Source organism: Balaenoptera ricei, chromosome 2 (assembly GCF_028023285.1).
Source record: "Balaenoptera ricei isolate mBalRic1 chromosome 2, mBalRic1.hap2, whole genome shotgun sequence".
NCBI lineage: Eukaryota > Metazoa > Chordata > Mammalia > Artiodactyla > Balaenopteridae > Balaenoptera > Balaenoptera ricei.
Genome location: NC_082640.1, coordinates 10,913,865 through 10,928,344, shown reverse-complemented (window position 1 = coordinate 10,928,344; position 14,480 = coordinate 10,913,865). Strand labels below are relative to the sequence as shown.

General features: G+C 36.2%; 1 protein-coding gene across 1 annotated transcript in view; it reads left to right on the top strand.

Annotated features, from left to right (window-relative positions):
* The window catches only part of GPR158 (G protein-coupled receptor 158), a 327,082-nt gene that overhangs the window by 179,515 nt on the left and 133,087 nt on the right, over positions 1-14,480 (top strand). Inside the window, exon 4 of the mRNA XM_059915293.1 lies at positions 1,841-2,064. Within this exon, the coding sequence (XP_059771276.1) occupies positions 1,841-2,064 (224 nt within the window). The remainder of the gene's footprint in view (positions 1-1,840; positions 2,065-14,480) is intronic.

Here is a 14,480-nt window from a genome sequence, read left to right as displayed (position 1 = left end):
TTATTCCTTAAGCCCTGACAACCTAATTTCAATCTTTACCACTCTGCAGAAACTACTGTCTTAAAGGTCAATGAAGGATGAAATAATCATTAAACCTCATAGTCTTTCCTCAGGCATCCTCTCTGATCACATTCCAGCATGTTCCAGTAAATTCCAGTTTTCTTCTATGACATTGTGAAAACTTCTACCTATTTAACTTCTTCCTCTTTGCAGTTCCTGATCAATACCTTATCTACTCCCAGAGTTCTCTGTAAGTTCTTTCACTGACACTGATTCTTCTCCCACACTCCATTCTTGTATTATTTCTCATTTCTTATTGTATATTTCTCCTGGACAATGAGTTGGATGTCAAATTTAACTTGTCTGCAATGGAGCTTATCATTCCCACTGACTCCCTTCATATCTCAGCTGTTTCTTGTCACTTCCTTGTTTTTGAACAGTAGTGCCTTTCTTTAAGACACCAGTGGATTCCTAATTCCTCTTTCTGTCTCCCATGTTTGGGGAAGAGAAAGCAAGGCACTGTGATTTACATACATTATGTCATTTAATCCCCACAGCAATTCATATTTCATATATAAATAAACTAAGACTCGAAGTGGTAGGGTGAGTTGCCTAATGTCTCAGAGCTGTCTAGGGATGGGAACCATATCTGCTGGACACTGAAATTCATATGCTTTTCAGTGTGTAACAGAATGAAGACTCTTAAACAGCAGTGTATCCTGAATCAACAAAGAAATAATCAATTATGTTTGCTATTGTATTTATTAAGGAAGGAATGAAGACAAAAATACATCTTAGAAAGACTGTGAACCTTCAACAGGAGATGAAAGTAATAAAGATTTTCTGTTGAACTTTGTGTTATTAAAATGGTGTTAACCAGAATAACTCCTTTCCCAAATTCCTCAGTCAAAGTTGTGTTATACACTGAGCTGTATGGTTGTGTTATATACTAAACTGGGTATATATTTACTAATGTCTTTCATGTTGAGGTCAAGGTTAGAAATAGGTTTGGGTTTTTCTTTTTAAGTATGTATTATTAATTAGATATTTATCAGTGCTAAACTCAACTCAACATTTAAAGAGAATTCTTACCTCTTGGGCTTCAGAGCTAAGTTAAGTTTGATAACTGAGACAGAAGAATCTAAAGTTAAAGGGAGATCAATAGCAGCAGTTAGTTAATAGTGTGGAAATGTCCTGTGGGTGTGCAGAGTGGGAAATTACATGAGAGCCTGTAAGTATGGATTGTACTCTGGGCAAATGATGCATCCTCATCAGGCAATTGCACACTGAACAACTGTCGATTAAGTACCATGCTATCCAATTTAGACCTAATGAACTTGGTAGACGAGATCCCTGCTGGATTAAGGAGCAATCAGAGTCTTATTTTGGGTTCTGTGCCATCTAGATCAAGAAGCTCCCAAAGTGTTGTGTATATTTACTTGGTACAAGAATGACACAACTTTCTTATCCTTCCTTCTGTTAATTCCTTAACAAATATTTATGGAATATTATTTGTGCTATAGGGAGTTTCCATTGGTGAGAGGTAGATAGTGAAAGAAAAGACTTAGAAAACTGTTCCTTGCCTCTGAGGAGTTTTAGTTCCATTTTTGCTAATTTTCCTGAATTAGTCTGAATGGCAGTTTTTTTTTCTAATCAAAAGGATAAAAAGAATTTTGTTTGAGTCTAAAGACAAAGTAACTCTCTCCTCTAGCAAGAAGATTGATGAAAGGTCTTTAATAAGAGGGAAAAGGAATGAAGACGTGAGGATGTGTTTTGACTCTGTACTCAGTCTCACCTACCTCAGAGGTGCAATGACACTGGTTTTATTTGGAAATTTCAGGAAGGGGTCCGGATCACCATTTTGCAGGAAGTGCAAAGGATGTGTCAGAAGAAGCCCATGTCTGCCTACCCTGCAGGGAGGGCTGCCCCTACTGTGCTGATGACAGCCCCTGCTTTGTCCAGGAGGATAAGTATTTGCGACTTGCTATCATCTCCTTCCAAGCCCTGTGTATGCTGCTCGACTTCGTGAGCATGCTGGTGGTCTACCGCTTTCGCAAAGCAAAGGTAAACCCAGGTACCCTGGTTACCTTTCTTTTTATTATGAAAGGTACCTTTCTTTTTATTATGAACTGACCTCTTCTTTTCTTAAGCAAGTAGAATTGTTCCAAATCCCAGTTGCTTCTCTCTTAAGCAGATGTCTTTCTATAATATGATTGGACTAGAGTGTGAAAGCTATATTCTTCAGCTTCCCAGGAGAAATAGGAATTGAAAATGTGAAGCTTTATTATAATGTTTTCTTCTACAGAATGTTTCTCCCTGTTTACCCTGAAGCTCAAGTACCTCATTGCCTTAAAGGACTCTTTTACATCATCTCTTCAGCCTCTAGAAGAACTTATTTTGCCAGTTCCCAATATATTGTTAATTTTTTCCTATGTAGAAAGCTTTGTGATATTTATTGTATTTCATTTTTATTTCTCTTAGCCATATTTGAAGAGGATAAATGGACTCAACTGTTTCTGAGCACATTATACTTAGAAGAATGAATTTATTCATGACCATACATATTGTCTTGCATTAGTATCCCAGAATGTGATCCTGCACAGAGCTTATATGGCTTTTGAGAGAGGCTGTCCTTTGGTTCTGTTCTGAGGAATCAGAGAGTAGTATAAGCATTTGTATGCTTCTGAGTTGGGGGTGGACGAAATGCCAAAATGTTCAGGGCAAAGCTTTCTGGGGAGCTGTCTTCAGTTGGTCACCCAATTAATTGTATGCAGCCAGTGTTGTGTCAGAATTTGTGGTTCTGTTGCTTTCAGAAACATATTTGTGCCATTGAAAAGAAAAACAAAAAGTTTCCACCTTTTCTGAATTTATATGACCTCTTCATGTTAGCAAAGTTGTAGAGATTGGTTTAGATTACAGAACTCATTGAAAGTATAAAGTGTTCCCATTAGAAATTAAAAAAAGAAAACAACTCTCTGTGAATGGCATGTGTTACAAAGCCTCAAATAAACATTAAAAAAAAACACCTCTTTTGAGATTCTAGGAGAATGTATCCATTATGTTAATGTTACAGACTTTACTAGTTATTTTAAATAGTTTCATTAACAGAAGCATACAACAAATTAGAATCAAACTTTATATCAGCAAGAAAGTGCAAACAGGCAAATTGCTCTTCATTTAACCAATACTTGTCATTCTTTTGCAACAAAATATGTATTATATATTAGATTGTATATATAATAAAGTAGCAGGCAAGTGGAATTGGGAAATATCTAACCACTGTTACCTAGATAAAATTAATTGCTTGTTAAAAAGCCTATCACTGGCAGAGCAGGTAGAATTGAAAGGTCTATTTAATAAACTGCTCTGAAGTATCTCTATATAATGTAATTCATTTACACAGTGGATATCACAAAATTCTTTATGAATTTTAATTGATTTTAATCATTAATGATTGTCGTGCTGAATTGAGTTAGTGATATATGATGGTAGAATATTACACTGGATATTAAAAAACTGAGATAGTGCTTGCTAGACCAATGTCTTAATCTATGGTAATGTTACTTAACATTTCCAAAGTTATTAACCTTTTGAATTTCCCTGCACCTTCATATGAAATGCTGCTTTACAGGGCTATCATGAGAATAGATATCTTTACATGTCATTTGGTGAAATTTCTATAGATACAAACTAGTTGGAATACATAAATCAGACATTATCTAGTTTTAAGATGGTCACCTGTTGAAGAATCAGTTGGTTTTCACAGAATGTGACATATGGGGGAGATATTTTTAGGAAAGAAGTTTAAAAAATCAGTGAACATAGATCTCATACAGTGAGGAAAGGAAACATTTGGTGAAATTTTCTCTTCCGATTTCAATTACCAAAAGCAATGGATTAATTGTAAAAGCGATAAGCCATTTCCAGAATAGAGATTGCATATTTAGGGCATGTAGACTTTGGCTTTGCTTTTTAAAGTTTTCACATGTCTTTGCAACATTTCTTTGGATTAAGCAAAAAACTGATGACCCCTCTTGGAGCAAAATTGATGTTTTCCTTATGCGTTTCCCATTACATTCTTTACCCACTGATAATTAAAAGAACAAAAACCACATAATCTGTCAATGTACATCTATTCTGACAAAAGAGAAAAAAACCTTAGTTGCAGTATAGAAGTAGTGTAACATTGTGGACAAGTGTGCAGACTCTGGAACCAGATAATTTAGTCTAATTATGAGTATTTTAAGTTAAATGAGGTTTGCTCACGCCTAAAATATCAACTCTGCAGTTGGTAGGTACCAACAATCATTGGTTGAAGGTTAGTTTAACATTTTATCATTTTAAACAACACAAACTAGATTCTGCTATATTTTGGAGTGCGGCTGGTGATACAGTGCCACAAAGAGTAAATTAAATTTTACTCCGCACAAACATTTAGGGAAATAGCTATATACATTTGTCTTTGGGCCCTGGGTTAAAGATTAAATCTGTCAATAAACTGAGTGATTTTAAACCCAGTAAGTTCTTCTAAAGCAACAGCAGTTTTTACAACAGTATTTTAAAGATTCTGAATATTAAATATTTGGAACTTATTTCTATTTTTATTTTTTTTACCAAATATTATGACAAGTCACATCTTTTTCTATTAGCTATTCTGAAGAGAGAGCATAGTTTCTTACAGCTTAATAATGTGAAGTGTTAGTACAATTTATTTTCAAGTGAAAATTTGAAAGAAAAGGTACACTGGAAGGAACAGCAGCTTATTCCACTTCTGAAAATAATCTTTTGCTTGATTTATTCTTAGTAAATTTTAGCATGTTTTCTTTGAGCTTAGTGGTTTGGAAAAAATAGTGATAGTCATTTTTTAAAGTGAACATACTGCAGTTTGTATTTTCCCTTCCAGGCCTGTAATAGTTCTTTTTTTAAATTAGAAATTAATTGACAAGTGATTTTATAACTGCTCATTTTTGGTTTGGAAAATTAGATGTTTTAATGTAGAGTGTGGCTGAAATTCTACTAAGCTAATTATGATGTTTTAATGCTTATTTTGGTGAAAAAAAAAGGGAGATATATTACTTTTTTATTGTGGTAAAATATACATAACATAAAATTTACCATTTTCTACCATCTTTAAGTGTACAGTTAAGTGGCATTAAGTACATTCACATCACCGTGCAACCATCACCACTATTCATTTCCAGAACTTTTGCATCATCCCAAACCAAACTCTGTAACCATTAAACAACTCCCTAGTCCCCTAACCCCTGGTAACCTTTATTCTACTTTCTGCCTCTATAAATTTGTCTTTTCAGAGTACCTCATATAAGTGGAATTATACACTATTTGTCCTTTTGTTTTTGGCTTATTTCACCTAGCATAATGTTTTAAAGGTTTACCTATGTTTTAGCATGTATCAGAACTTCATTTCTTTTAATTGATGAATAATATTCCATTGTGTGTATTTACCACATTTCATTTATCTGTTTATCTGTTGAAAGAGTTGTTTCTACCTTTTGGTTATTGTAAATAATGCTATTGTGAACATTGGTGTACAAGTATTTGGTTGAGTCCCCGATTTCAGTTATTTGTATATAACCTAGGAGTAGAATTGTTGAATCACAGTCATTCTGTGTTTAACTTTTTGAGGAACTACCCAACTGTTTTCCACAGAGGCCAGGCCATTTGATATTTTCACCAACAATTCATGAGGGTTCCAATTCCTTCAAATCCTCACTAACACTTGTTATTTTCTGTTTTTGTTTTTGTTTTATAATAGCCATCCTAATGAATCTAAAGTGAATTCTCATTGTGGTTTTGATTTGCATTTTCCTAGATATTAGTGGCAGTTGAGCATCTTTTCATGTGCTTATTGGTATATCTTCCTTGCAGAAATGTCTATTCAAGTCTTTTGTTTACTTTTGAATTGGTTGTTCATTGCTGAGTTGTAGGAGTTCTTTATGTATTCTGAATATTACACTTATCACATAGATGATTTGCAAATATCTTCTCCCATCCTATGGGTTGTCTTTTCATTCTCTTGATAGTGTCCTTTGATGCCCAGAAGTTTTTAATTTTGATAAAGTCCAATTTACCTACGTTTTCTTTGGTTGCCTGTGCTTTTGGTGTCATATCTGAGAAATCATTGCCAAAGCCAATGTCATGAAGCTTTCCTGCTGTGTTTTTTTCCCTAGGAGTTTAATAGCTTTAGGCCTTATATCGGACTTCAATCCATTTTTAGTTAATTTTTGTATATGTTGTAAGTTAAGGGCCCAACTTCATTCTTTTGCATTTGGATGCCTAGTTTTCTCAGCACTATTTGTTGAAGAGAATATCTTTTCCCCATTGTGTGGTCTTGGCACTCTTATCAAAGATCATTTGACCACACACGTGTGGGTTTATTTCTGGGCTCTCTATGCTGTTCCATTTGGTCTGTGCCTTTATGTCAGGATCACACTGTTTTGATTATTGTAGCTTTGTAGTAAGTTTTGAAATTAAGAAATGTGAGGCCTCTAAATTTATTCTTCTTTTCAAGGTCGTTTTGGGTCCCTTAAGATTCATGGAATTTTCATGAATTTTAGGATGTGTTTTTCTATTTATGGGAGGGAGGTGCAGCATAATACATGAAAAGGAGTAGGATGGTTAGAAACCAAGAGCTAGTACCTTCCATGAAGCTAGCTATAGGGGTATTATGGAAGTTCCATAGTGGTTTACAAATTTTTTTCTTAAACCTTGTTCTAATACTGGCTAACTACTACACTCAACATAAGATGATGTTATATATTTCTGTCAATTTATGGTAGACAGTATTTCCCTCAATTTCCGTTTTCCTAAGGGCTACAATGTTGATCTTGACTCTTAACCAGATATTTTAACTCTACTGAACTAATAAAATATCACACAATATCACAACAATAATATTTTCACTCCCCTTTATTGAATATGAATGAGAAATTTGGTACTTTTATTTTTCCTCATTTCCCCCTTCCCATTTTATTAAAATTTAATCTATGGTTAATTTGCATCAATTTTCAGTAAGAGCCATCATTAGTTTCAAAGGAAAAGCAGTTCTTTAATATATTTTGGCTCTCACTACATTTAAATTTATCATTTAGTCTTCATCCTAGATGTTTATTTGGTTTAGTTGCTCATCATAAGACCTTTCCAAATGTGGTTTTTTGCCTTTGAGTTCCGACTTTTGACTAATCTTTTATCATTATTAGATATCTATATTTTCAAATAGTTTGTTTGGAAAAGGGTAGTTTTGTACCTGTGTTACATCTGAACTCCCACCCACCGACTGTGGCTTTTACAGGACAGCCCCTTGGCTAGGGGGAGCACTTGGGGGTTACTGTCTTTTTTTTTTAAAAGGTCTATTATTGCTGCTTCATTTATCTTTTAGAATTGAACATTTTGGACAATTTCCAGGATTGCCCACTTTTTGTCTCTTATGGAACAAAATCTCCCATCTGAATGCTTATTGACTTCTTTCTTTACTTTTACCATCATAATATGGTTCTTCTTCATTGCGTTTGCAAAAAATATGATCCATACTCTCAAATGTCAGACTGAGCTTTCTTCTGATACTGGGAAGTCTCTTGTGTGTTAGTTCTTATGTTATCTCTTCTGCTCTAGTTTTTCTAGGCTTCTCTTTTAGGACTTCCTGTTAAGTATAGGTTGGGTCTCCAGACTTTCTTTTTTAAAATGTTCTCACTGTATTGTATTTTAAGTGTTTCCTCTATGTTTTGAGAAGCTATTTAAGTTTGTCTTCTATTTTACTCTTCCAGTTTTTAGCGCTGTCTAAGCTGCTGTACCCTACCTTCGTGATATTCTAAAATCCAACTGTTTTTAATCTCTGTACAATTGTTCCTTACATTTTACCTCCGTTTTTGCAAAGGTTTGGGGTCAAAAAGCTTGAGGCAAATCCTAGTGATTTCATATTCTAGTTATGTGACCCTAAGGTTGCATAGTTATATACCTAATCAACAAGTCACTTAGTCTCTCTAAATGGCTTTTATCTTATGTAAAAATGGAGACATTCAAGAATTTGGAAAACAACAACAGCAATAGTGTATGTACTCTAAAATCAAGCCTGATTCATGTAGTAAGCAGTTCGGGGGGACTGAATCTACAAATAGGAACCTTATCATACTAGCTAATGTGAGATAAATTTTTGTATGTCTTATGTGTATGGAAGGACTCATTCATTGAAAGGATTTCTGGACCATTCCAAGAGTTACCAAAGGGGAAAGTATCACAACTTTTAATTCTACACTTTTGTTCTTATGGGGGGGTAAGAAGAATTAAGTAAAAAGTTATATCATTTGTAATGAAATGGTTGATTTTGTAACATGATGCCTGATATTATTTGCATAATTTTTTCTTTCCATGAAATATATTTAAACATATATATGAAGAAACTTGAAGTGCTAGGCTTGAAAGTTAGAGAAGTATAATCATGCTTTCTGAATTAACGTTCAAATGATCTTCTTTAGGACATAAGAAGCCTGAAAAGGCCCAGCCACAACATTACAATTAGGCGCAGGGCAGCATGTGATCAAGGAAGCATACGCTAAGCGTCTCTATTCCAAACATTAATGCCACTGTGCCCAAAGTGTTAGGGCTTCACACATTTTAGTCTTGAAAGATTTCCAGGCTTTAAAGCCTTCCTATTTAAAATACAGATACTGTTTAAGTAAGATTAGTCATCGTTCTAATGATGAGTGGGACTTGAGCTAAAACACGATTGCCACCTCCCATCAGTTTATTGGAGCACTGTGTTAAAAAGGGTTCCGATGCAGCAAATGGATTTATTCTGAAAAATGATTGTTTTATTGGCTAACTTAGCAGCCGTAGGTATTATCAGGGAAACTAAGGACATATGTACCACATGTTTTTCACTCCTTGACTAGGATTTCAGGCTCAGGGGACAAGTGAAGGAATAAAAACTACCGATATAGGATGTTGGAGGGCCTTTGTGGTAAGTACGGCCATAAAACCGTTTTGTCTAGGGATGACCCACTTCTTAAAGAATTATATCAAAATTCAGGGTTTCTACAGATGATGAACTGCTCTATCTATTCACGATATAATGGATTTACTAGGAGTTATCCCATTCCATAATTTACTAGCCAGTTCTCAAGTAGTTTGAACTTGACACAGTCTGAAATGTATTTTGACAGGTGCTTTTCCCTAAATATTTAAAGGCAAGTGTATTTCAAATAGAATGTAATGCTTTTAACTCTTATTCATTTTTACTTTTCCTCTGAGAAATATGTGTGGTGTATATTAATACAAGTGCCCTAAGAAATTTGATCTTAAAAAATTACGGCCTTTATTCCAGCACACAACTTGTATCCCCCAATGTATTTTGTTAACACGAAAATATTTTATGAGCTCTGAGTAGAGCTTAGTCTCCCAGCTCAAGTTTAGAGTTTCAAATCTTTTCTTCCTCCTGTTACTGTGGAAATTATTTAACTCATTTGTAGGTTACCTTTCCTTAAAGCTACTTTTATTAGCAGTAAGGAATGTCTACTTTTTCTGGTCACTAGGCTTTCGAATTGTAAAGGGTGAGCTTTGGACTAAGTCTAGCATTTAAACAATTAAAACAAAATTAAAAAGCAAATTGGAGAAAAGTGTTTTGGTACGATATGATAGTGAAGGATTAACATTCTTACTCTAAAAACAGACAAAACCCTCTTAGGAATCAATATGAAATAGAAAAATATCCAATAGAAAAATAGGCAAAGAATATCCATCAGCAGTCTGTAAAACAACAACAACATAAAATATATATTCTCTATATCCATGAGTAATAACAAAATGCAAATGAAAACAATGACATGTACTTTTATAACAATAATAATTCTCTGTGTTGGTGAAGATGTTAGGAACTAGGTGTTCCCATACATTGCTGATGGTTGTGTAAATTAGTAGAAACTTTTGGATGAGGTTTGGGATTATGTGTAATAAACATAAAAATGCACAATCGTTTCAATCCTAGAAGTCCGTACTAAAGAAATCATATAGGTGCACAAGGACTTACAAATATAGTCACAGGTGTATGTATCTGCATCATAGTGCTATTTATAGTACAAACAAACTGGGAACAATTAAGTGTTCAAAATTGGGTTAGGTCATCCATGCATTTAAATATGGGGCCATAAAAGTGATCGTGTAGAATACTAAATGATGGGAGAAAATGTTTTAATATAGTTACTTAGTTCATCAGCACAGTTCCACCGTTTTTTGAAGTTTTATTTTAGTACTCTCCATTTTTCATCTTTCCCTCTCTCCTTTTCTTCTCATTCCATCCCTTTCTGCCTGCCTCCCTCCATTCCTTCTTTCCATTCACCATCCATCTGCTGAGCATCTATTGAGTGCCTGGAACTATTACCCATACTGGGAATGCAGTGATGAACAGGACAAATAATATCTGTGCTCTTAAGGAGTTGATATTCCAGTGTGGGGCTGGTAGTCATAGACAATAAAAGAAAAATAAAGAAGAATGTATCAGGTGGCTAGCAAGTGCTGTGATCAGAGGGAAATATATAAAATGATAGGCTGTGACTTTGGAGTAGAATTCTTATGGCCACCATGTAAGTTGGTATTATCCTCATTTTATATTTGAATAAACAAAAGCATAGAGAATTTAAGAAACCCATTCATTGTTACTTAGGGAATCTAGGATTACCAGTTCAGGTCTGTTTGACTTTATAACTCATTTTTGCTCTTAACTACTGTGCTATACTATCTGTCATATGTTTACAGTGCAAGTTTTTCTTAAATTTTAGTAAGTAGACCTCACCAACTCTGGCCCCAATGTAGTAATCCAAGTTCTAGGCCTGCATGCATTCTTCGTTTTTCCTCATACCCTTACGCCTTATCAAAACTGTACATGTCCAATGCGTCATTCTTGCTAGGTGCCTACTAGTTAACTGAATAAATTAAGTTATTGCGTGGTACCATTTAAATGGATTTATATGTTCCTTGTCTCTGCTCATTTGTGTTACTACACAGTTTTGCAACTTTTTTTTTTAAGTTGACTCACAGGACACTTCTTTTTTTTTTGGCTGTGTGGGCTCTTCATTGTGGTGCATGGGCTTCTCTGTAGTGTGGCATGCGGGCTCCAGAGCCCACAGGCTCAGTAGTTGTGGTGAGTGGGCTTAGTTGCCCCTCGGCCTGTGGGATCTTAGTTCCCCGACCAGGGATCGAACCCGTCTCCCCTGCATTGGAAGGTGGATTCTTAACCACTGAACCACCAGGGAAGTCCCCAGTTTTGCACTGTAATGGCATCCTTTAATGCTTTAACCCAGGGAGCAACTCATATGTAATGGTTTAGGGGTATGTGTGTATATGTGTGTGTGTGTATGAATGTATATGAATGTCAGGGTGGTGGTTGGGGTACATATGGGAAGAAAAATAGTTTAGCTGAAGAGATTTCTTTCTTTCTGTGCTTCTTAAGAAATATCATTTAAATAACTTCCTACTCCATCCGGTGGCAACGGTACTAATTATGAGTTACGAAGAACAGCTAGAGTGAATATAACATATTTGTGTATGCCTTAAGAGACATAAAATGCTTAATGATTACCAAAGCTCCATTCCTCTTTTGAGGCACTTACATTTACTTATGCTTATTTGAGTGGTAAAGCCAGTTACATATTAAGTATGCTAAAAATAACTTTAAAAATTAATGTACTAGTATACTGAATTGCTTGCCAGTTGAAAAATATTCTGAGAGACCAATCTGTCTTTTCTAAATTCCTTAGATCTTCATTTTTAAAGCCCATTCAAATATCATGTAGGCAAAGTACTTTGCACAATTATAAACTAAGGCCTTTAGTAACTATTCCATGAACATTTAGCTAGATTTTAAAAGATGATTTTGATACTGGCTTGCCCATGAGAGGCTCACAATCTAATGGGGAAATGAATATAAGGAAATATAAGGTATATGAAAACAAGTACTACAATTTGTTGAGTGCTTGGCAGGGCAGTAGGGAATAGTCATTAAGATCATAGGCTCCAGAGTCCCTTTATGTAGGTGCCTCTCCTGGCCTCACACAAAGGAGCTCCTCAACCTTAGGTTAAGTTACCAGCCTCTCTTTGTCTCAGTCTCCTTTTCTGTAATACGGGGACAATAATAATAAATCTAATAATAATGAGTCTCATAATACTAAATCTCATAGGGTTATGGTAAAGATTAAAGTGTGTGGAATGCTTATAAACTTATTACAGCTAATGACCTGTGGAAAACGCTCAGTGAATGTTAGCCATTAATAGGGGTATGTACAGAATATGACAGCATAAAAGAAGAGTGGTTGAGGGTGGTGTGAGAAGACTTCCTAGAAGATGGGACACATGGGAAGAATCTTGAAAAGTACATTTCACTGGTCAGACGGATAGGAGGTAAGAGGGACAGGCTAGGCAGAGAGACAAACATGTATGCAAAGACATTACAGAGCCCAGGACACATTCAGGAAAGTTGAAGTATTTCAGTATGAATCCTGAAAAGCCTGACGAAGCATTGTGGACTTTATCCTATAGGCACTTGAGATAAATTGTTGAGCTGGCAAAGGATGTTAGACCTATGGGTCTGGCACCATAGAAGCAAACTTGGAAGTCACTCACTCATTTATTCAGTGTTTTTTGAGGGTGCACTAAGTTCCCAGGCATTGTTTTTGGATAGTGAACAAAACAGGATGGTCTGTGATCCTATGATCGGAGTTCAGAATCTTGTGGGGCAAAGATAAGTGAGTAAATAAATTAATAAGTGCTGGTAAGTGCTATGAAGGAAAGTAACAGAGTAAAATGAGGGAGGATAATGGGGTTGGGGAGACTGTATGTTTAGGAGGACTTCCCAGAGTCAGTGTCATTAAATCTGAGGTCTCAAGGATAACCAGGAGGCAGAGAACAGGGACAGGAGAGTATTCCAGGAAGAGAAAAACCACATCTTTAAGGTACCAATGTGTGAAGAAGCTTGGAGTGTTCTAGGAAGTGAAGGAGGCCAGCATGGCTAGCGAATCATAGCAGAGTGGAGAGAGAGGAGCTCAGAGAGAGTCGGGTGCCAGGCATTCAGAGTTCTGTAGGCCAGAGTGAAGTGTTATTTTATTTGAAGTGCAGTCAGAAGCCACTGAAGGATTTGAAGCAGAGGGATAAATGCTCTCATTTAGGTATTAAACTAATTTCTCTAGCTGCTCTGCAGAGACTAGATTAGTAAGGGGCGATGTAAAAGTGGGGGCAGTGATAAGAGGCCTATTGAATTAGTCTAGGTAAGAGACAGCAGTGGCCCTGGGATGGAGACGAGTGCCTAATTTGAGATACATCTGGAGATAGAATTGACGGGACCTACTGATGAACTTGATGTGAGAGGTGAAGAAAAAACAAAAATCAAATTTGATCCCTTCAGGTTTATAGCTTGAGGAACTGGGTAAAGCGTGGTGCTATAGGACTTCTCTGGTGGCGCAGTGGTTAAGAATCTGCCTCCCAATGCAGGGGACACGGGTTCGAGCCCTGGTCCAGGAAGATCCCGTATGCCGCGAAGCAACTAACCCATGAGCCACAACTACTGAGCCTGCTCTCTAGAGCCTGTGAGCCACAACTACTGAGCCCGCATGCCTAGAGCCCATGTCCAGCAACAAGAGAAGCCACTGCAATGAGAAGCCCGCACACCACTATGAAGAGTAGCCCCCGCTCACCGCAACCAGAGAAAGCTCGCGCGCAGCAATGAAGACCCAACGCAGCCAAAAATAATTAAATAAATAAAATAAAAATTTTTTTAAAAAGTGGTGCTATCTACTAAAATTAAGAAAATGTGGAGACTTCCCTGGCGGTCCAGTGGTTAAGGCTATGAGCTTCCACCGCAGGGGGAGCAGGTTCGATCCCTGGATGGGGCACTAAGATCACGCGTGCCGTGCTGCGTGGCCAAAAAAATTTTAAAAGATAAAAAAAAAGTGAAACACTGGAAAGAGAGTGATTTGAAGGGTAAGGGAAGGAAAAATCAAGAGTTCCATTTTGGACATAAGTTCAGCTATTGTTGCCAAGTTAGCACAGAAAAACATGATGCCCAATTAAATTTGAATTTTAGATCAACCATGAATAATGTTTTAGTATACGTCTATGACAAATATTGCATACTAATACTAAAACATCCTTTTTTGTTTATATGAGTTATTTTTCTGGCAACCCTGATGGTTAAGCCACCTGTGAGAAGTCAAAGTGGAGATGTCAGGTGGACAGTTAGATATATGAGTTGGAAGCTGAGTGCAGGAGTTTAAGCTAGAGTTTAGGAGTTATAAGCTGGGAGACATAGGAATCTAAAGCTGTGGCAATGAGATTACCCACTTAGGAAATGTACAAAGAAGAAAAAGAAGAGAATGCTCAGGACTGAACTCCTCAACATTTTGAAGAAAAAGTAAAACACAGGAACTCTTCTTGAATAATTGAGGAGTGGCCAAAGAGATTAGAGGGACGCCAGATCG